Here is a 23,202-nt window from a genome sequence, read left to right as displayed (position 1 = left end):
CCTATTTTAAAAAGACTAAAAAGCCTATTTCCGTTCACCGCAACTAAATTGTGTAAAAAGGCATTCGAAGTGTTTAAATTTTGTTTTAAAATGTAAGTGGAGCTTTTTTTAATATTGTTTTTTAAGGCTTTTCTTTTAATGATGTGAAAAAGCACCCGTTTTTAACTGCTAAAATTACGTAAAAGTTACCATTAGAAGTTCAGGACAGAGTCTATATATAAAAAACAACAACTCCAAGCTCTTAACTTTGTTTTTGTACCATTTTCTTTATTGTCATTTACATAACTCATTGTAAAATAAAATTGTAATTATAAAAACCACTGAATTATTACTTTTGACACACTTCAAGTCAGCACTTAGCTCCCCAAAGAAAAAACCCCAATGATTTATTGCACCAGTTAAGACAGAATCATTGTGAAAAGACGAGCAGATCTACAATTACATTATTCAGTAAGGAAGCACAGTTACGAAAAGAGCACTCCGTGCCCCAAAAAATATGGATGGATGTGTTCTAGCTGTAGTGAATTTACTTCACATGAATAATTCACACAATATTCTTATGCTAAGTGAAACTACATTTCCCCAATAGCAATTATTTTATTTTTTTATTTTCTGTATGTGCTAAAACAATTAACATTGGTGTAAACAACAAATAAGGATCTTTATTTCAGTACATTATATTTAGCCTTCATACACATCCAAAAATGTAACAATTACTCAAAAGAGACATCTCTGAAACATTCTTCACAGTGAGAACAGTATATAATAATCATTTCACTATTGGTAAAGCCAAAAGTGCTGGATGGATATCCGTTTGATTTAAATTTATTTTAGACATATAGCAAATGTTACTTCTCTAAATAGCCTAATGCCCTCCAAGGGAATTATTTATAGAATAAATAAATATTCTGCTGTTCTGATTAAAGTGTGACATTCTGTACATAAAAGTGCAATAAGGCTATCATTTGATTAGAAACAGCTGCATGAGTCTTCAAGCATCAACCTTCTTGCTCACATGTCTGCCTGTGGGGAGTACATAACCCAAGACCAGCTTTTGGCAAACAAGACATTTTGACATTAATGTACATGACGGCAAGGCCACAATAGCCCTTTTGTCGTGTAAATAATGTGTGGAAATTGATCAGAAAAACCTGTCAGACAGGCCTACAGATGACAAAGATAAGCGTCCAAAACCAAAACGTAACGGCTGTGTCACCCTTTACGGAAGGATCTACTGGCAGTGCACATACAGAACTGTGAGGAGACCCTATAATATATGATTAACCAAACCTTAAAAATGTGCAACTGACTATGTAAGAAAAAGGGACTTATATTCAGACATTATTTCCATGAAATTCCAGTGTTTGTTATTTGCATTTAAAGCTGCTTCTTCCCTTAATTTCAAGAGTGGTTTGCTCAAGGCATCAAGGTCACGGATGTATATTCCTCCGTGAGACAAATCCAACCTCTGGGCCATCCCTTTAGGAGTGGTCTTATCTAAGGGTGTTTACACACTCTGTCTCTTGTCCGTCTGGTACACGCTGGTCTGACAAAGCCGTTTCCTCTACTATGTGGACATGATGCTCCTTAGGGACCTCTGCCTCCTCCGCATCACTGGCCTGCACGGGTGCAGTTTCCCTGAACGATTCTTCGAGCTGGCTGACAGAGCTGGTATCACTGACCGAGTCTGAGCCCGCTCCGTGCCGCCGGAAGAGTTTTTGGCCTGTGAATCACATGGTTTGATTAACCTGAGAGTTCTGTAAACAATCAACGAAAGACCAAATGTGATTTCATTATTTTGTGGACACGATGTAATTAGGGTCACACTGATCTTAGATCAAGATGTTACCGTTACCTGGAAACCGTTTGGTGACTGACTTGGGGGAATCGAGGGAAGCTTCTTTATTCATCTGAGCTTTTATAGAATAAACAGGCTCGGTGCTGTCCAGACAACCTATGGAGGCAAAATAGATGCTATAAAAACCTGAAAACTACAATTAAACTGATATTTATTTGATATTTGTGTACATTACAAACTTTAAAACATCTATACCTTCAGCTAGGTTGAACGTTTTTCCTTTGACAGAGGCCTGAACTGGGGAGAACCAGTTAAGCACAGAGCCCACCAGAGGGATCTGTCGAAGTACACCCTGAAAAGTAAAAAAAATTTTAATGATTTCATCAGAAAATTATTTATTACAATTATATAACCAGCATTGTTGAAATGGAAATTCAATTTCTGAATGTTTTAGCATTTGGTTTGTCTTGATCATGATCCCACATGAGTCACATGCAAAATATCACATATTAAAACCTATAAATCAAGTGAAAGAAAAAAATGAAACTTGAAGGGGTCATGAACTGAGAAACCAAAATTCCCTTGACCTTTTGACATAAGAGGTCATTGTACTACAAAAACATCCTTTAAGGACGTAATTTAGTGAGAATAACGAGATGCGAACGCAGGTCTATGCTGAAACCAAACGATAAAGATGCTCTGAAGACAACAAGACACTTTGCAGTGCCATGTTGTGGAAAAACAGTGTTTGCATCGCCTTCCTTCTGATCCCAACGTTAGGAAAGAGTGAATGAACTTTATTTTTAATGAAGATCCAGACCGCATCAGTAAGAACTTTGTCCTTTGTTCACTTCATTTTACTGCAGATCATAGCAGTGGGCGTTTACGTCCAAGTCTACAATCCACCATGCCTATTCAGACGGAGAGTTCTGATGAGGGGGGTTAAGAACAGGAAAGAAAATAGCCTATTACTTCTAAATTATGTTGTTTTTTTTTACGTAAAAATCTTGATAGCATAATTGTACCTTATAAAACTGTACAAAATAAAAAACAACGGCAGTTCATGACCCCTTTAAATATTTCTCAACAGTTTTATGCCATAAAGTTTCTTTGGTTTATTTTACAGGTTTGAATGAGATCTTGTTATCTCAGACTTTTGGACCCCGCTGTCCACCTAAACATATACACTCACCTCCTCCATAAGTTTCTCTTCATTTGCTTTCTGAAGCTGCTGCTCAGCTTCCTGTATGCCTCTTCTCACCACCTCCATCATGTTCTCAAACAACTATCCACAGACATACACAGATGCATTATTATCTTCTTATGTCTCTGATTTTCATTTTCTGCTTCAATTATTAAACACCGGTCCAAAACAAAAGTCATTGCAAACCTTTCCACTTTCCTCAATGTCTCTTCCAATAGATACTATAGTTTCCACCAACTCTGCCACATCCAGGTCTTCTGTTGCCATACCAATGAATATGCAGTTTTTCTCCTCACAAAACTCAGGACCTGCACACAAGACAGAAGTTTTGAGGTCACCGAGTTCATGTGAATTACACCAATTCTACAACTATCAATCATAAGACCGTCAAGATTTTACCATCAGAGAAGTACAGGTCAGTATCCAGCTCCATCAGCTTCTTAAGCAAGTCACTGTTGATCTTCTCCACCCAGTGTTGTCTCTTGTCTTCATCCAGGTCTGTTGTTCTGGGCTCATACCTTTTAAAAAACAAACAAAATGAGCCTATTTAACACTGTGGAAATTTACAACAATGCAAGTGTCCTTCTTCGAGTGAGGAAGAGAGGATATTAGGGTCACTGTATCCTTTTAGCTCAGCTGGCAGAATAGGTCACGTTTTCGATTTCCAAAGAGCACAAAGCTGACTAAATGTATACCTCAAATGCACTTTGGAAAAAAGCGTCCATCAAATGCATGAATGTAAATGTAAAATGTGCTGTAAATTGATGCAGGTTTGACCCCAGAGTCTTACCTCACACCTCCAAGACCAGGCCAGCTCTGGTCCTCAATGTACGAGAGTGAAGCTTGTTGCAGAACCTCATCCTTGAAGTCCTGTCTGAAGCATAGGGTGCAGCTCAGCACTGGAATCATCTCTCCCAGCTTCTCCACCAGTGCAGCCACATCATTCTCCTGAGTGCCAAGAGCTACACACATATACAGCACTGTTAGCATAAACATGTTAACATGAATTGGGTCTCACCACTGCAAAACAACTGACAAGTCATAAAATCAATGATACCTTTATATCTTTACGCTCTATGGACCTAAGGACAGAGAATAGTCCACTCAAGTCCCTATTTTTGTTGAAATATTTTTCTCAATTCTCTCTCTCTCTCTCTATATATATATATTTATTTGTGAAAAATATTTAAATAAAAATCTTGCACCAATTTAATATAGGCTTATTAAAATGTCTAGAGCTTGCACATAACCAAGGATTTCTTAAATTTATAATTAGCTTCATCATGTATGCCTTCAGTTCTTAAGTCAGTATGCCTTGGGCCTGAACATCGTGTTAGCATTCCAGATTAAATGTCTTACCTGCAGCAGTCATGAGGGGGCTGAAGCGAACACATGTGCCCTCATCTTCCAGTTCAACCACATCCACACCACTTAGAGGAACCTGTTGCGCCAACTGCTCACCCAACTGTCAAATCAGATCAAACCAGTCAGGTCACTCATTTGTAGGAAAATGATCTCGGCACGCTATTATAAATGCTCACAATTCAGTCTACTTATTTCTCATAATACATTGTGAGTAAGAGAAGCATTTACCCATCTGTTAAGGGCATCAAGGATATCTCTTTCCCCCGCAAGATAGCCTTCTACTGAGCCACCACTTGAGGCTGAAAATTAAAATTTTGTGGATTTTAGTCAATATCTCTTAGTATATACATGCATAATTTTTTTGTAGAAACCCATTTTTTCTGAATTCTTTGATGAATAGAAGGTTAAAAAAAGAACCGCATTCAAAATCTTTTGTGACAAATGTCTTTACTGCCACTTCAAAGCTGCAGTCCGTAAGTTTTGCCTCTTTGTCACCATCTCTGTTTGAAAACCTACAATTACAATTATCTGCGGAGTTCTTTTCTAAACGTGGGTCGTGCACTGGCATGGCTTCTCAGCACAGATGAATCTAATGTTTGATGTGTATGTGTAGGGTGACCAGACATCCCGTTTTTCCCAGGACAGTCCCATATTTCAGCTCTATTTTTAGTGTCCCGACTTATTTTGAAAAAAAAAAAAAAAAAAAATCATGTTTTGTCCCATATTTCAAATTTTTAGACTGGATGATCAGAGCGAGTAGTAGTAGTAATGTTCTGTCAGATAGCGTGCGATCAGTTCTCCTTGTGCCTGAATTGTCAAATAATACACACAGTTTTCAAAATATCCATTGTGTGAAGTACCTCACATAAATACAGTCAGTTATGGCTTAAGTGAACATAAACAGATGGGTCAAAACCAGATATTTGTCAGTATATTACATCAATGCATTCGGTCTTAAAGGGACAGCAGCCTTTTTGAATACCTATCTGTGTCATTAAAATTATTCAAACAACAAAAGATGTTAAATAAGTGTATACATGTTAAATAAACCTAATGTATTTGAATGTGTATCTCTATCGTATTTGTCTTATGGTTCGTAATTTGCTGCTTGTTATATATATTGTGGTCATATTGCCCACTCCTTGCCCACCCGTCCCGTATCACACCATGAGAAATCTGGTCACCCTATGTATGTGTGTGGCTGTCAGTCACAGCACCGGTGTGGAAACTGTACTTCGGAATCATCTGAACGAGTAAGTAACAAGTCTGCCAAGTTTGTTTTGACCAACTGAGGAAAAAAGCTTTACAATGAATTGCGCTACCAGCGGTAATTAAATGCAACACTCACTTAGCTCATATCACATCAAACCGTGCAAATTATTACTGTTATACTTTGTTCTCAAACTGTTAATGTTAACAACATCAGCATTGCATGACTATATGCATGTACTATGCAGTGTGTTTTAGAGTTACATGTAGATTTCAATTAGTGTTCGGTCTAATCTCTAATTGTCATACCATTCAAATTTCATATAGAAATTCTTTAAAACCAAAAAGCAAATTATTCCTCCTTAGAACTGGTTCTCTTTAAAATACAAAACTTGTGTAATACCACGTAGGCTATCTGTAATCAGATACACATTTAAAACTGGAATATAATCTAATTTTAGTCACTTGTCACCACCAAGAAAAGGAAACTTACGAGCGCTGTTGTCTTGTGAAAACCTGAACACCACCACAGGAGAATTCAGTTCATCCTCCACCTACAAACATCAGAGAGACACAGAGGGTGGGGACGGGGTCTCAAAACACCTGTTACACATATGAGCATTCACTACAGGAGGCCTTAATGTCATGCTGTGAGCACTACCATGTTATTGTGAAATTGGTTTAGTATTTAAATGTTGTAATGCAATGTCATGGAGAGGCTTTTTGTTTGCTAGTTACTGGTTTGACAGGTTAATCTGGACAATGTGGCACATGACCTAAAGTCATACGTTCGTGCTGCTGGAATGTCTATATGATGCTGGAACCTGTGTTATAACTAAGAAAAGCTTATGTCGTTAAATTATATGACAAATGCCCATTAATATAATTATCAAACAATGCTTCCTTCATGACTAATGGTCATTTTCATGAAAAAAATGTCGAACCACCATTGACATAAATTAAGGAAATGAAGCCTTATGAATATCACCAAGTGTCTCGACCTCTTTGAATATCTTAAAAACATTAAATAAATGTTGTAATGAGGTTCCTGTTATAGCCATGTAGTTGTAGCTATCAAATAAATAACTTTATTTTGAACAAACAAGTGTTAGTATTACACACAGGAATATCATCGCTTAATTTTGCACCATCTCTCACAAGGGCCATTTTAATAAATTTTGCTTAATTCCCATGATGCTGCATTATTGCTCCAAAGCGAGGTCCAGCATTGATGCCTAACGAGTCATCAAGCTCTGTGAAGTGACATTTTTTGCACATGCCTGTAGCACTGGCAGGCCTTTACATGAATAAAAGCCTTCAAACTGAGCACCAGCACTTATGGGTGGACATGGTGAGGGAGGGCACAGGGGAGAAACAGCGCAAGTGAAAGGGAGAAGGAGTGGAGTGGGATCAAGCAGGCAGAGGGTTGGTCCCACCTACAATAGAGAGTATAAGAGAGCCCAGCACGTCCCGCAGCGAGCCCCCGGAGATGGGAGGGACCCGGGAATGAGACACCACATCCTGAAACCAAGGCACCCACGCTCACTACCACACCATGTATACAGTATAAGAGCTGCACACAGTGCTGACAGTCACAAACCACACCGCCAACATACATATGACGAACACTCTGCTCTTTACCATGCGCAAAGCCTCGATGAGAGACACCTCGCTGTCAAGGATATCCTAATGGTGGTGACACAGAACAGAGGTGTTTGCTTTTAAGATTTTAGCCTAGAAGCTCTGATTGACAGGAAAAAGTGGGCCACTGACAGATAGAAAAGAACAAAATTTAAAGAAGCTGCCAGATAAAGTGCAAAGAGTTGTGTCATTAAGCTACCAAATGCGTTATTATGCATTAATATTTTCAGCTGACACATTTTAACATGGTGATACTGTTTGTTTGTAAATGGCAGAAATGCCTGCCAGGTGCTGATGATGTCAGAGATTTTTAAAGGGATAGTTCACCGAAAAAGGTAAAGTTGGTCATTGTCATTATTTATCTGCCTTCAAGTCACTCCAAACCTTTCTTTTTTTTCTGTAGAACACAATAGGTGATTTTGTTTTTAAATATATTGTGGCTGTTCTTTCCCCATGCAAAGCGAATGGGAACTGGGGCTGTCGAAATCCAAAATAAAAATAAAGCACAATAATAAAACAATCCTAAGTAGTCAACTTGAGTTATTATTTTGTCTTCAAAGGCCGTACAGCAGAGATATTTTAGTATTATTTATATACAAATCTATTACATATTAGTATTTTGAATTAGCTTTTATTTTTATAGTTTTTTTTACTTTTAGTAATTGTGTCGCATGCTTTTTTTATATTTCTGTTTAACTTTCATTAACATTTATTTCAGTTTTAGTAATGTTATTATTTCAATTTAAGCATATTTTATTTCAGTTACTGCTGAGGCAACATTTCAAATGATCAAGTTTTTAAGTTTATTTCTACTATTTATATTGTATTTCAGTTAATTACTTTTTTTTTTTTTTTTAAGTTGTTATTTTAGTTAACACTCTTGCCAAACATTTTTTGTAGTGCCATTTGAGGGAAGCTGGCACATGGAATCACATGGACCACTTTTACGCTACTTTTAAGGAGCATCTCTTTCCAGTCCCTATTTATTTCATTATATGCAAGTATGAAAAGTGTGAAATTCCTCAAAATATTTTGTGTGTGTGTTTGTGTTCCTTGGAAGAAAGTAAGTTATATGGTTTGGAACAACATGGGATGAGTAAAGACATTTTTGGGTGAACTATTCATTTATTAAATGAAGGAAGCAACACCATCTCGGGACATAGGAAATATTGATATGCAGAAGCTTCAAAATTCTTTCGATTCACATTCTTTTTTGTGGTGATTATGATGTAACACTAAAAGACTCTGTGCCAAGATACAGTTAAAAGGATGAAGACAAGTTCACCTACCGAGGTTTTTATTGAAGCCAGTGTCTTCAAATGCTCCAACAGCTGTAGACTCTACAGAGAAACAGATCAATTCCCAACAAGGTCAGAGTAATTCTTGTGTTTCAAGTACAATGCGTCGGATTATCTAAATGAAGTTGGCAGGATACTCACAAGCTGCGAGGCATGCTTAATCCTCTGTAGAATCCCATCATGCCCAAGGTACTGAAGGGACAGCCAGAGAGGCAAAGCCCGAAGCTTCTCCACTGGTTGGCTAGAGGTCAGACCTGCTGTGAGAGACTGCCCCCAACCGGCAGGGAGGATAATTAGCATCGGGTTTTTGCACAGAGTACAGTCATATCTTTGGACTGAATTTCCATATGACATGCTGTAAAATCATGATTGGTGTTTAAAATAACAGTCCAATTTACCAGGGCCGGATCCTCATGTCTGTAAAGGGTGACAGCAGGCACAGCCGGCAGGCCCAACCACGGGCCTGGAGTTAAAGTCATACTATCACACTTGGTGGCCGCCTTGATAGAGAAAGGAAGAAAATAATAGCACATACTTTACGAAAGGAAACAAATGAGGGCATATTTGTGCCCAAAACTAAAAAAAACACAACATACCGTGACAGTAGAAGAGACCTGACCAAGAACAAGTGTTGCCAAATTCACCCTGAAAGAATGGCACAGAGAATCAGTTTATACTATGATGAATATTAATAATGAACATCAAATCTGCTTTTTTAAATGTATAACAGTAAATCAATTAAAAGTAGTACTACAAAAACAGGACCAGCTAACACTAACCCCTCCACATGGAGCCACATATTGTACTGAACACAGAGCTCTTTCAGACGACTGAGTTTGTCTGTGTGACCTGCACCTGGCGTTCCTGAGAGATAAAATTAATGTTAATGACTGAATACAAAACTGACAACCAAAAAATGCTTGCAAAAACTATACTGCTTGAATAAATAAGGTCTAATAGCGAACTGACCAGCATTCGCTATCAACAGCAATGGAAGCTTCCCTGATTCACTATCATCTTTGATGAGCTTGTCAAGCAATGCAACATCCTGTGAAAAGACAACTTAGTGAAAAACACACCATTTCAACACATTTTCTATTAATTGTATCAATACCGTCTCGTTACTTGCACTTTTCTGAAGAAAAAAATTTCCATTTCGATTGTCTTTCAATTTAATGTGTTACATGTGTCTGTCTGTAGTGTTTTGCATATGCACTAAGGCAAATTCCTTGTTTATTTTTTTTACTTGGTTTAATATAATGTTGGGGGGCAGTAAGATTTTTTTTTAAATAAAGTAATATTTTTATTCAGCGAGGACTCATTAAATTGATCAAAAGTTACAGAAAAGACCATTTTTTATGTTACAAATGATTTCAAATAAATACTGTTCTTTTGAACTTTCTATTCATCAAAGAATCCTGAAAAGAATTATCACGGCTTTCATAAAAATATTACATACAGCAGTTTTTAACTTTGATGATAATTGTTTGAGCAGCAACCTAGCTTATTTATTTATTTAATTTTTTAACGCCATCATGTCAGCAGCAAGGCCACCTCCATGGTGAAAACACAATAAATAACAAAAGTTATACAATTAATAAGAAGCTATATAAAATATTTAAGGTTAATACTAGACAAATTCTAAATAGATCAGTCAGGCTAAACCAATTTCTAAATACAACTATTTACCTTATAAACAGTCAAATCAGTATATTAGAATGATTTCAGAAGGTTCATGTGACACTGAAGACTAAAGTAATGGCTGCAGAAAAATCAGCCTTGCAATCATAGGAATCAATTACATTTTAAAATATATTAAAATAGTTTATTTAACTTGCAATATAATTTACCAATATCACTGTTTTTACTGTGTTTTTGGTCAAATTTATGCAGCCTTGCTGAGACCGAGAAAAATCCCTTTAAAAAAACATAAATTTTAAACTTCTCTACCAAAACAACTTCCTACCATTTGGTGCAAGGAGCCAAACATGGTGTTACATGGCACAATACAAAGACTTGACATAGACAGTCCCAGCTGAAAAGCAAACATAAAAAGTTGTCTAATCAAAGCAAGAAGTATCCACTACACATAAACACACACTTTGTTTGATATAGTGAGGTAATGTGAAACATTTCATATCCTGCAGCATTAACATGTGACGTGGAGGTGACATTGTACCTGGCTGCAGAGATGTTGTCCCAGGCCAGGTCTGCATGCAGCACTTTGGTAAATCACAGGATGTTTAGAGCTGAGCAATGTAAAGCCCTCTGTAGCGTAGTCCTCATAATGAGTATTAATAGCTAACCGACACACCTTCACCAGGCCCTCACGGTCATCTTCGTGATAATATGCTGAGCCATTTTCATATCTATGAAAAATAATTAAGTTTGAAATATCTTAAATGAGATCTATAGCAAATCTCAAAATGGATTTTCATTTTCATTCTGTTCATTATAATATTATGATGTCGCAACATTTAAAATGACTGGTTTTAGTTTATGTTTTTTTTTTTTTTTTTAAATTGACAAAATACTATAGAATTTCAATATTGGCCATCTATTGGTTATCAGACATTATATGAACGTAATTATTTGCTTATTGGTATCAGCCAAGACTGAAAAAAACAGTGGATCCTTAAATAAAATACTATATTTAAACTATATAGTAATTTGCTTCAAAAATCATCTTATAAAACTGGAAAAGCACCTATTTCAAAGAATGACCCATCTGTGTGATAATAGGTGCACACTGAAAAAAACAGACTGATACAAAGGATTGTCCACTCTTATTCAGCATTAAATCTGTCATTGTTCTAATGAAAAGCTCAATGTTTTGCCACCTACGCTTTTCAAGTGAAGACACTGCCAATAAAATTTGCTGAGGTGAACCAAAGGTGGAGCCTATTATTAATGCTCTAACAGACATCTCTATAAATAGCTTTAAATCACTTAAAAGTGTTTGCATGACAGGGAGAAGAGAAACTCCCGAAACCACATGAGATCACTGGGAAAACTTGAGCATACCTGAAAAGCCTGCAGAGCCAGAGTGTGGTATCCGACAGGATGCGTGTGGTCAACTTTCTCAATCTTTCTCGTTCCAGGACAGAAATATATGCAGCCAGACTGTGTCCCAATAGAGCCATGTGTCCCTGCTCTCCGACATACTGCATCCTGCTAAACAGACGTTCATAGTTTTATGACACACGCAGAGGGGTTTACACATGCTCTCAGTGCAATATAACAGAGCTGTTCGGTCTTGACGTCAATTTTTAGACCAACCCTAAAAACTATTTCAGCATAGGTTTGGTTAATCAGTAAAACACAAGAGACTTTTATTCAAGAGACTTTTCCATTTTGTTCTACAAGTAATATATAACACAGACCTTATTTTACTAAAGCATCCTACGTATACCACCATTCAAAAGTTTGGGTCTATAAGATTTTTTTTGAAAGATTTTCTTGAAAGAAGTCTCTTATGCTCTGAAAGCGCATTCATTTGCTCAAAAATGGAGCAAAACTGTAATATTGTGAAATATTACTACAATTTAAAATAAATGTTTTCTATTGTTATAGGTTTTAAAATGTAATTTATTCCTAAGATGTCAAAACTGAATTTTCAGCATCATCTTCAGTGTCACATGATCCTTCAGAAATCATGCTAATATGCTGATTTGCTGCTCAAGAAATATTTAATAAAATTGTGGAAACTGATACTTTTCTTCAGGATTCTTTGATGAATAGCAAGCTCAAACAAACAGCATTTGCTTCAAATAGAAATCTTTAATAACATTACAAAAGTCTTTACCATCACTTTTGATTAACGTAATGCACCCTTCACCATGTTGAATAAAAGTATTAATATCTTTTATTATTATAAACCCGTTCATAATTCTCAAGGGATTCATTTATTGGCTTTAGGATGACAAACTGAGCATGCTGTGACCTACCGATGGCCCTGCTTGTCATCATCTCCGTGCATCAGGTTCTGGACAAGCTGGAGTATGCTGACAACATCCTGTCCACTGTCAGAAAAATATGGAAAAAGGGAAAGGATACGAAAGGCCTTCAAGTGTTTTATAGCTAATATGCGCTGACTTTAAACACCACAAAATGCCTTAGAAATAACCAGGGTAGAGTTACAGAGCAAGACAAGAAACAGTGTAAATGTAAACAGTGATTTACAGTATTGGAGTCTCACTCACTCTCCTTGCAAGGGTCCTGGAATGTCTTTCCAACTCAACTTTCTTCTTTCTTTGCCCTGTTCAGATTCCCTGAATACATGCAAACAATGTTATATTATGTGAAACTAAACTATGGACATACTGTCAACATAACAAAGATAGCTTGGTATTGGCATTTTAAATGAGAAGGTGAAGTCTCACAATTTTCCACTTTCCAAAATCTTCATGGCATCAGAGAGATGGCTTCCCATCTCAGCAAGTGTTGGGTCCATCATCTACAATTACACAGTAAACATATATGGTTATCCTTGAAGGGCACTGCACTGAAACACTGGAGAACTCGCAAACTTGACGACAATGACTGTATATCACATTACTTGTCACAAATAAAATGATTCCTCAGGCTTTAAGAAAACTCATCGTATTTCACCTGTAGGGCACATTCGCCGACTATGCGAGACGAGGAAACATTTAGGCCTCTGTCCTTTTGTGATAATTATACATTCAAGCACAAAATAAGACAAACACCATTTGCAGACTTGACAAACACTGTGCTAATTTGTGTAAAATAAGCCTGCAGTGCTGTCTTAATTCTTGCTTTATCAGCTCTACGCTTATAATTCCTGATATTCAGGATGTGGGGCGTGTTAAAAACCTGTCGCATGACAAGGCTCATTTCAATACACTAGCACTCATCTGGTACGTCCAGCTCGTCCAGACAAGGAAAAATTGAATGTCATGTCCTCGTGCGCATCCTGCTCAAACACAGCACTTCATTTTGCAACACAATTGATTCAAACACACAATTGGATCAAACATGCACATGAAAAGTGGTTTGCAGACCACCATCTATTAACACTTCATTTTCACCGGCACTTGATGGCGGGTATCAAGCTCTACGCACTAGCAGCAAATACTCGGTACAAATGAATCCGGTTTAGCTCCGCATCATCCTCCCCATGGCGATGACAGTGAATAAGCTTCCTGCACTTTAATCAAATGAGCGAGTCCTTCAGGGAATGATATGCGCTATTCTACATTACCTTCACAGGAGGCTTATCCATGCAACGTTGAAAACCCAGTCGACGGGACTCTGCGTGTCCCCCGTGCGTCGTCGCGTGCGGTGTATTTTAGGGAAGCAAATCCAAAAAGCACAAGAATCCACCTCGGATCTCCTCTCTCGTCGATATTTGTATAGTCAATTGAATTGTGTTACTTCCTGGTGTCATGCCGCTCCACGCTGGCAGCGCTGACGTAGCCTATACGCCCCCTTTACAGTCTCGCGAGCTCCTCTCTTTAATGATTATAAGCGGAGTGAACTGGAGTCCGAGCCGAATCGGTTCTTTCCATAGACTGTAAAAAGGTTCTTTCGAGCAGGTAGTTGCAAAAAAATTTTAAAATAATAAAATTGGTTCGAAAGCCCTTTTACGGCATCACGTGGCATCTCAAGTAAAAATCCCATTGACCGTGCTATCGATCTTGTTGTTAATTTTTTATTTTGTTTTGCATTGTAAATGTTTTATTCATAGCACCAATTACCTAGATTTGATGTCTTTCTTGCAGAGATTTCGCTTATTGTTAAATCTCTTAAACACATTGATAACAATAAGCATAACAAGTTTATTAAGGCTTACGACGATATTTTTCTTACTGATTGATTGATTGTCGTTGTTTTTCTCCTGTTATTGTAGCTATGTCAATGCAGTGCTGTTTCATGTTGTTTTCTTTTTGTCTTGCAATAAAAAATTAAATAAATATAAAAAGTGGCAATCACATGCTTTTTGTGATTAAATAAAAAAAGTGACCATGTTCACTCATAAAAACATAGTAGCCTAATTAATAATAAAAATCTAAAAATAGCATATACAAAAATAAAAATAATAATCTAGGCCTACATGAGTCGTGAAAAGTTTTTTTTTTTTTTTTATTCACCAAAACAAATCCGATTCGTGTGCTGATGAAACTGTCGTACAAACAAGTTGTAAACATATTTTAACAAGTTTTATTTGTAGAATTGCTGTCATTCAAATATTTCATCATTTACCTTTTGATTACGAGTCTGAAATGTTCGAAATAGACTTCTCCGATTCGTTTAGGAGATTTTTGATCTTTCCACATTGAAAAGATTCAAAATTCAAATGAACGATTCTCTCACATTCCAAAAATCCATGAATATTCATAGAACCAGAGGCACAGGACAAATACAACATTATTTTGGGAAGTTATAGTATCATCTCAATGCCAAACAAAAAAATGTCACATAATATTAGCTAGGCTATATAGGGCATATAAAGATGAATTATGTTCAAATTGTGCAAGCATTGTCTATATTTGATCGCACGAATATAAAAGCTAGTGCCTGGTTTTACTAAGTATGTGGTCGATCTTTATTACATAGAGATCAGATTTAAGCGCGCGCCACCCATGAAGGCGCAGGAGCGCGCGGCCAGATTAAAGTGGGATTTGAGCACCTGATTTAGTAACGAGAAACTGCTGATCACTGGATGAACGCGCGCTGGAACCTTTTCATTTAAATGATAATGGATTAATGAAACGTAATTCATTTTGCCTTGCTGTCTCTTTTAATCTCAGAGAGGATGAACTGAACCCAAGTACTCGATTGATCTGTGTTTTATTTGTCAGTGCTTTGTAATGATCTTCTAATGTTTAGAAACTGAAGACTCACAATGAGCTGTCAAATTATTAATCTCTAATTTATTGTGCCTTTTAAAAATATCGAACCAGGCTGACTAGAAATAATAGAGTTTAGTTGAACATTTAAGAACTTGAAGAGCAAAAGGTCATATTTTAAGAGCTTAGCGTCTGTCAATGTCAGGTCACTGCGGTTTTGTTTCCTGTCCATCGGCATCATTTGCAAAGGTTACGAAGTAGGCGATTTCTGTTTTGTTGAACATGAGAAAATCTTTTTTCAAACGAGCAAAGGTATTGCCTTGGATAAGCAATGTGACTCTGTACGGATGCTTGTTCGCCGGCGGGGATTTCGTGCATCAGTGCATGATCGCACAGAGAGAACAAATGGACTGGAGGCACACGAGAAACGTGGCGATCGTGGCGCTGAGTTTTCATGGGAACTTCAATTACTTCTGGTTGCGAGCCTTAGAGCATCGTTTCCCGGGGAGATCGGCTAGTATGATTCTCCGCAAACTGCTTCTGGACCAAACTTTTGCTTCACCTTTGGCGACCAGTGTCTTCTACACAGGTGATGAAGCCTACTGCATTAATGTCAGTCACAGTCTCATATATATATATATGTATGTATATATGTGTGTGTATATATATATATGTATGTGTGTATATATATGTATGTGTATATGTGTTTAATCACTCATCACACATTCATTGTCTTCACAGGTGTTAGTTTCTTGGAGGGCAAAGAGGACATATTTGCAGACTGGCGAGAAAAGTTTTTTAATACATACAAGGTAGGCCCTTGAAGAACCACCAAAAAGAAGTCATCTTTTACCGGTTAGCCCATGAACAACCTCCTTTACAGAGAATAATTTGCTGAAGTTTAAATCAAATATTTACAGTAATTGAAAAATTCAAGTTTTTAACCTTTCTAGTCTTTCTGAACCTTTCATGTCCTTCTAGAGCCAAGATTTTCTAACGTCAAGATTACATCAAGATGATAAAAAGAAAAAAGATATACACTTTCATATATGTGTGTGTACGTGCTGTCAAACGATAATCCAAAATAAAAGTTTGTTTACATAATATATGATTGTGTACTGTGTATATGTATTATGTGTATATATAAATACACACACATGCATGTTAAGAAAAATGGTAAGTTCATATATTTAAAATAATATATCAATTCTATTAATACAAAACATGGAAATATTTTCGAAATGTATACTGTATGTGTGTGTATTTATATACACATAAATGTGTGTATACTGTGTATTTATTATGTGTGTATATATAAATGCACACATGCAGTGTATTTAGAAAATATTTCCATGTATATATTTATATTCATATATTGATTTTAAATATGAACTTATATTTTTCTTAAATGTATACATGCGTGTGTGTATTTATATACACACAATAAATATACACAGTACACACACATTATGTAAATAAACTTATTGTGGATGTGATTAATTGCGATTAATTGTTTGACGGCACATATAAAAAAAATCTCAACTTGGAAGTGTCAACTTAAAAAGAGACCAAAGTCTAAAGGATTTAACACGCATACAAGATGATGTAGAAAATCCACAGATAAAATGTAATTGTCATTTATTAGGTTATGTTTATAAACGTTATACATTTATTATAAAGTGATATTGAGAACATCTTTTATGGCTGACAGTCTAAATATATTTTTACATTTCAGACTGGACTGATGTACTGGCCATTCATGCAGGTATAAGAACCACATTCTGTCACCACATAATATATATGAAGAGTTCAGATGCAAAAGCCTCTAAGTGCCATCTGAAATTTTCATCTAAAATTTGCATTTTTATCAGACTCCTATGTTTACGTTCAGTAATTGTACTCTAATGAGAATGTATAGGTCCTTTTCTATGCAATTAAAGTGAAATAACTGAACATAAATATAGGAGCCTTATAAAAATGCTCACTTTAGAAGAACATTTTAGATGGCACTTAACTCTTTGCATCTGAACTCTTTTTTTTTTTTTATATATATATATATATATATATATATATATATATATATACACATACACACACACCCATAAACGTGCCATAAGCACGTCTTCATCCTTTGCTTTGTCAATATTCTTAAATTGCATTGTTTATTTTTCACATCTAATTGCTATTTATGTTGACTTAACCTGTATTTTCTTTCAGTTTCTAAATTTTGTTATGATGCCTCTCTACCTGAGGACAGCATTCATGGGCTGTTCAGCGTTCCTGTGGGCCACGTTCTTATGTTTCTCAAGACAGAGTGGGGACGGCACGGCAGCAGTGGCCTTAGCTTGGGTCATGGAACCCAAAAAACGGCGTCTACCTCGCAGTACCGACGAGGAGAAATAGAGACACAGTGGCACACTTGAACAACATTGTGCCTTTGCGGATGGACAGTTCTGTCCCATAATGGTACTGCATAGAGGCTGTTTATAAATCTTGTCGCTCATGATCTTAAGAATGATATTAAATTAACTTATGTGTACTTAATATTTATGTTGAACAAGCCCATTTTATTTTATATAGTTTTATGTGATACAATTTATGAAGGGAAATGCATCGTGTCTTTATGGATTTCACTGGGTGGGTTGAAGGGGCCTTGTGACATTTGTGCCCCAGGTTAGGTTGCCATTCAACCCAAATACCTTATTAATTTGTTGAAATATTTAAAAATGGACATACTGTGCAGTGTTTTATCCAAACGTAACTGTTTTTCTAAAGAGAAACGAAGACTCGTTCACTCAAGGTTTACGTAACATGCACATGTATTCATAAGGGATCTTGTGGTGCTATTTTTATGAAAGTGTATGTAAGTGGTGATGTTTAACCACGCAGAATTGTGAAACGCGACAGCTTAATGTAGATTTTATGAGATATTGAGGGTGATGCTGGGTAACAGATAAACAGCTTTTCCGGTACTGATTGTCTGTGTTGGATCAGGCAGGATCACGCGCTTGCTAATCTTAGAAGGCCAAAAATGTCTGGTGTGCGCTCACTGCATGCAATGACCTCTGATAGCAGGACAGAAAAAAAAAAAACCTCTTAGGTTTTGTAGTCATTTGTCATGACATTTGCATATTAGTGTCAAAATACCTTTTTATTTTGGTTTTTAAATACATGTTATTTTTAGATAAGAATGATGAGAATAAACATCAGAACATGCTTCATTCAAAGCCATAGATCAAATATTTGCATGACACGCACCATTTGCATCAAGTTATTTTTAATTTAATGTATAAAACACACCTGATTCAGGTCACCTGCTCATTAGTAGGGACTCACAAGGTGTGTTCGAGTTGAACCAAAGTACCGCGAGAGCGATTCGAAAGCATAAGGATCGAGCTGCTCTCTTATCACTCTCGCGGTACTTTGATGTCATACACTGACCATTCTGTGCAGTGCCACTTCAAGTCGAACAAGCCTACAGACTTGAAGTGGGTGTGTCAGACAAAGGAGACATGCAAAATGTGCAGTGTTGGGGGTCCTCCAGGAATGTGGTTAAGAACCACTTTTTTTAAACTTGGACTCAAGGATTTCAGAAAATTATTTCTAAATGTGTTAATTGTGCAGTGGTTCTCAACCAGGGGGCTGAGAAAGAAAAATCCAAGGAGGCCTCAAGATGATGTAAAATTAAAAAAAGCTAAAACTAAAAATTACATTTTTTTTTTTTTCCCTCAATAACACATTTTATTTAAGAAGAATTCTGAATATACAAAATACATTTTCAAAGTGTAAATTGTAGAAAATTATGGAAATTATTAAAATATTTAAAAGCCAAGGAAATTGCATGCATATATATATATCTCTTTAAAATTTACTTTCATCAGAGAACATAACTTTGGACCACTCAGCAGCAGTCCAGTCAAGACGCTTCTGACGCGGTCTCTTGTTCAAGAGTGGCTTGACACAAGGAGTGCGACAGCTGAAACCCATGTCTTGCATACGTCTGTGCGTGGTGCTTCTTGAAGCACTGACTCCAGCTGCAGTCCACTCTTTGTGAATCTCCCACACATTTTTGAATGTTTTTTTTTTTTCACAATCCTCTCCAAGGTGCGGTTATCCTTATTGCTTGTACACTTTTTTCTACCACATCTTGTCCTTCCCTTCGCCTCTCTATTAATGTGCTTGGACACAGAGCTCTGTGAACAGCCAGCCTCTTTAGCAATGACCTTTTGTGTGTTGCCCTCCTTGTGCAAGGTGTCAATGGTCGTCTTTTGGACAACTGTCAAGTCAGCAGTCTTCCCCATGATTGTGTAGCCTACAGAACTAGACTGAGATACCATTTAAAGGCTTTTGCAGGTGTTTTGAGTTAATTAGCTGATTAGAGTGTGACACCAGGGGTCTTCAAGATTGAACATTTTCACAATATTCTAATTTTCTGAGATACTGAATTTGGGACTTTCGTTAGTTGTCAGTTATAATCATCAAAAGGAAATAAACATTTGAAATATATCAGTCTGTGTGTAGTGAATGAATCTAACTTACAAGTTTCACTTTTTGAATGGTATTACTGAAATAAATAAACTTTTTCATGATATTCTAATTTTATGACCAGCACCTGTACATACACTAAACTAATTGCAATTATACAAACTTACCACATTGTTTTAATTTTATTAATATATAAAATAGCCTACATTTTATTCTAGTCATTGTTACTACTACAAAACTCTATTTTTTCCTGAACATCTGCCATCTTGGAAAAACAGCACTGTCATGCAAAAAAAAAAAAAAAAAAAAAAAAAAAAAAAAAAAAAAAGTTCCAATACTAGTCTACTAAATTTTTCAACGCTGTAAATTCAAAGACTACTGAAAGTACCTTTCAGTCTTTCTACTTCAAAATGTCGCGTTCAGTCCAGTGTTACTTTGCCCATTCTTTGTATAAAATAAATCTGCTAAAGCAATGAGAGCTTATATTCAGCTAAAATCTTATACTTATATTCAGCACACCTGAAATGCTAGCGTTGCGTCTCTAACACTTGGGGCAGCACAGCTCAGTTCAGGTGTACAGTATCTAGGGGAGTCCACCGCTCTATGCCACTCCCTTCCAGGTGAAGTGGTAACGGAGAGAGAGCTCCTTCGCGCCGCTAACCTATGAAACAAACAAAAACACTTTCAAACTCTTCCTTTAGACGGCTGGTTTTTCAAAAAAAGCAATTCAACGGTCCTAAAAGACCAAGCATAGCAGTAAAAGCAGCGTGCAGATGGAGGCAGCGCCGGGCGCTCTCGGGCGCTGTTCTTGCGCGTTCTGGCTCGCGGTGGCTTTCGACGCTCTTGGGCTCATCATTTTATTGCTTGGCGTGTTTGGAGACTTGTTTTTCTACGACTTCTTGATATATGCGGGAGCCATCATCATTTTCCTGAGTCTGATTTGGTGGGTTTTCTGGTACACGGGTAATATTGAGGTGGCCCCCGAGGAGCTTGAGGACGATGTGGGTTTGCTGAAGAAGGGCAGAGGTTTGGCAGGGGTTGTGAGGAGGTTCTCCAGCCGCCTCTCGAGCGGAATCAGAAACTCTCTCAGGAGAAATGGGGGGCCCCGAGGTCAAGGCGCGGAGCCCGGTCAAACAAAGCACAGGAGAGATGGCAGCCAAGCACCGGTGGCTTTTGCGATGAGCACTGTGTCTGCGACAGTGAGCGGAGGAGACCCTCTCAGAACAGAAACACAGGCCATATGAACCATCACGGACAGGTTAATTGCATTTCATTACGTCTAACTGTCTGTATTACATCACTAATTAAGATAATAAGAATGCCACCTTCACCAGTTTAGTAATTAATGTTTGATGAAAAGTTTCAAGCAAGTTTACAAAAAAAAGTTTTATGACTGTCTATTTATTCTTGATTCAATAATTGGCATGATATTAAAGTTGGTCATAGAAAGGAAACATGTCAATCAAATGACTTTGAGGAAGTATTTGTATCTCAAGTAAGGGCTTATCACTCTGTTAAACATCAACCATGAAACCAACAATAGCTTATATAAACAATGGAGTCTTACAGTGTAAAGTATAACAGATGTATCTTCATTTTTAAGAAGATTGATCCTACTAATGTACTATAAGAAGATTGTTTACCCCCTGATATAGGCCTAGCTCATAATTTACACATCACTATTAAGTAAAATAAAGTCACAAAACTTAGTATTTATAAACTGTGCATGAAAAGTGTATGAAAACACTATATATATATATATATATATATATATATATATTTCTACAAATAATATAGAACAAATAGACTCTAGAGCAGGCATTTCCAACCCTGCTCCTGGAGAAAAGTCCTGCAGATTTCAGCTCCAACCCTGCTGCAACACACCTGTCTGTAATTATCAAGTAGCTCTGAACACCTTGATTAGCTGCTTCAGGTGTGTTTGATTGGGGTTGGAGCTGAAATCTTCAGGATGGTAGCTCTGCAGGAGCAGGGTTGGAGACCCCTGCTCTAGAGAGAGAAATAGACCTTTTAAATGATAAAAATGTTTAAACATTTTCTTGTTTTTTTTATTTTAACAGGTTACAGAAGAGGATATTCAACCATATGGCATTGCCTATTATGCCTAAGCAGACGTTTGTTTTTCTCTCCTGTTGAAACATTAATTTTTTTGACTGTTGTTCTATTGAAAATGTTTACAATTGAATTACATTTTGTACATTTTGGTGATTTGATTTTGTGTTTTGTGCTTTGTACTATACACTATTTTGAGATTATGCACTGACAAGAATGGCTATATGACAAAATAAATGCAATAATATATTTTCCTACATTTAATTGTCTGTTTTATATCTGAGTTTCGACCAACGTGATTGTAACCCAGACATGTTCTAGTGTCCTGCTTTTATTGAATCTCGTACATACTGTACAACCTTTGGACATTGAGAAGTGTTATTAGGTTTGCTTCCTCTTATCTTTGTTTGCTCATACCAATTTAGAAGCAGCAGGTGTAAATGAACCAGATGGGTGGCAGGCGGGTAGATAGTTAACGCAACAACAGTGTTCTTTTTTATTCAAAACCGTTTTCTAGATATTTATATGCAGCTTTCAGGTGTATTTACAGCTTTATTTCTCAGCAGGCCATACATGCCTTTTGAATGAATGATGCATTTATATAGCGCTTTATTGTGTATCGCCATACACCCAAAGCGCTTTACAATCATGTGGGGGTCTCTCCTCAACCACCACCAGTGTGCAGCATCCACTTGGATGATGCGATGGCAGCCACAGGACAACGGCGCCAGCGCGCTCACACACACTAGCTACAGGTGGAGTGATCGAGCCAATCAAGTGGATGGGGATTATTAGGAGGCCATGATAGATCAGGGCCAGTGGATGGAATTTAGCCAGGACACCGGGGTTACACCCCTACTCTTTATGAGAAGTGCCATGGGATTTTTAGTGACCACAGAGAGTCAGGACCTTTTATGTAATTTCAGATGCATTGACACTAAAAATTGCCTGTTTGCAACTTTTGCACAATTATTAAGCAAACCAAAGAATCTGAAAAAGATAATTTACTGGGAAAGATAATTTCACGTAAGACTGTACTATATTCAACACGGCGTATCTTATGGGAGATTTGTATCGTGGCATTCTTTTCATGACAAAATCAAAACAAAAATTCTCAAATCCTATGTGCCGGTGGTCTTCAATAAGGAGTCCACCAATTATTGTTTGATTTCTCACAAATTTTAAACAAATACTGTAGCTTATTAAACAAAATATTAAAGTTTCACCCCAAAATGAAAATTCTGTCATCATTTACTCGCCTTAATGCCATTTCAAACCTGTAGAATTTCTCCCGTGAAACATGAAAGACGATAAAGTTTT

General features: G+C 36.9%; 3 protein-coding genes across 9 annotated transcripts; 2 read left to right on the top strand and 1 right to left on the bottom strand.

Moving 5' to 3' along the window:
• Positions 1–254: 254 nt before the first annotated feature.
• On the bottom strand, positions 255–13,976 carry LOC306868959 (pyridoxal-dependent decarboxylase domain-containing protein 1-like). 7 transcript variants are annotated; one of them, XM_079415452.1, is made up of 24 exons: positions 13,740–13,976; positions 12,898–12,971; positions 12,718–12,786; positions 12,463–12,537; positions 11,540–11,689; positions 10,695–10,884; positions 10,482–10,550; positions 9,485–9,563; positions 9,295–9,379; positions 9,112–9,160; positions 8,914–9,015; positions 8,657–8,782; positions 8,507–8,557; positions 7,218–7,262; positions 6,070–6,130; positions 4,596–4,666; positions 4,362–4,467; positions 3,793–3,964; positions 3,402–3,520; positions 3,189–3,310; positions 2,991–3,083; positions 2,054–2,150; positions 1,856–1,954; positions 255–1,723 (listed from the first exon to the last, which is right to left on the bottom strand). In XM_079415452.1, exons 1-24 carry the CDS (start codon positions 13,758–13,760, stop codon positions 1,494–1,496), a joined length of 2,355 nt encoding a protein of 784 aa, XP_079271578.1. In that variant the 5' UTR covers positions 13,761–13,976; the 3' UTR covers positions 255–1,493. The 7 variants fall into 7 exon arrangements, 6 of the variants coding, with proteins under 6 accessions (XP_079271578.1, XP_079271576.1, XP_079271579.1 ...); XM_079415450.1 differs by lacking the exon at positions 7,218–7,262 and adding an exon at positions 7,017–7,097; XM_079415453.1 differs by having other exon boundaries at positions 11,540–11,686.
• A 1,154-nt stretch (positions 13,977–15,130) lies between these two features.
• LOC306868695 (mpv17-like protein) lies at positions 15,131–19,826 on the top strand. The gene is made up of 4 exons (XM_079414986.1): positions 15,131–15,916; positions 16,069–16,139; positions 17,063–17,092; positions 17,545–19,826. Exons 1-4 carry the CDS (start codon positions 15,610–15,612, stop codon positions 17,728–17,730), a joined length of 594 nt encoding a protein of 197 aa, XP_079271112.1. The 5' UTR covers positions 15,131–15,609; the 3' UTR covers positions 17,731–19,826.
• A 754-nt stretch (positions 19,827–20,580) lies between these two features.
• Positions 20,581–21,944, top strand: LOC306868899 (transmembrane protein 238). Its single transcript, XM_079415360.1, has 2 exons — positions 20,581–21,070; positions 21,891–21,944. Exon 1 carries the CDS (start codon positions 20,586–20,588, stop codon positions 21,054–21,056), a length of 471 nt encoding a protein of 156 aa, XP_079271486.1. The 5' UTR covers positions 20,581–20,585; the 3' UTR covers positions 21,057–21,070; positions 21,891–21,944.
• Positions 21,945–23,202: the final 1,258 nt, after the last annotated feature.

Source organism: Barbus barbus (genome assembly GCF_936440315.1).
Source record: "Barbus barbus genome assembly, chromosome: 4".
Taxonomy (NCBI): Eukaryota; Metazoa; Chordata; class Actinopteri; order Cypriniformes; family Cyprinidae; genus Barbus; species Barbus barbus.
Note: the sequence above shows the minus strand (reverse complement) of the source record. Positions and strands in the feature narration are given on the sequence as shown.

Bases quoted from the DNA above. Each gene is read 5' to 3' on its own strand.
- LOC306868959 (XM_079415450.1), bottom strand. From the start codon at position 13,760: ATGGATAAGCCTCCTGTGAAG. The intron at 10,551-10,694 runs GTACAATGTCAC...TTTGCTTTTCAG, and splicing joins GACAACATCTCTGCAGCCAG to CTGGGACTGTCTATGTCAAG. The intron at 3,965-4,361 runs GTAAGACATTTA...ATATGTGTGTAG, and splicing joins CCCCCTCATGACTGCTGCAG to CTCTTGGCACTCAGGAGAAT.
- LOC306868695 (XM_079414986.1), top strand. From the start codon at position 15,610: ATGAGAAAATCTTTTTTCAAACGAGCAAAGGTATTGCCTTGGATAAGC. The intron at 15,917-16,068 runs GTGATGAAGCCT...TTGTCTTCACAG, and splicing joins GACCAGTGTCTTCTACACAG to GTGTTAGTTTCTTGGAGGGC. The intron at 17,093-17,544 runs GTATAAGAACCA...ATTTTCTTTCAG, and splicing joins TGTACTGGCCATTCATGCAG to TTTCTAAATTTTGTTATGAT.
- LOC306868899 (XM_079415360.1), top strand. From the start codon at position 20,586: ATGGAGGCAGCGCCGGGCGCTCTCGGGCGCTGTTCTTGCGCGTTCTGG.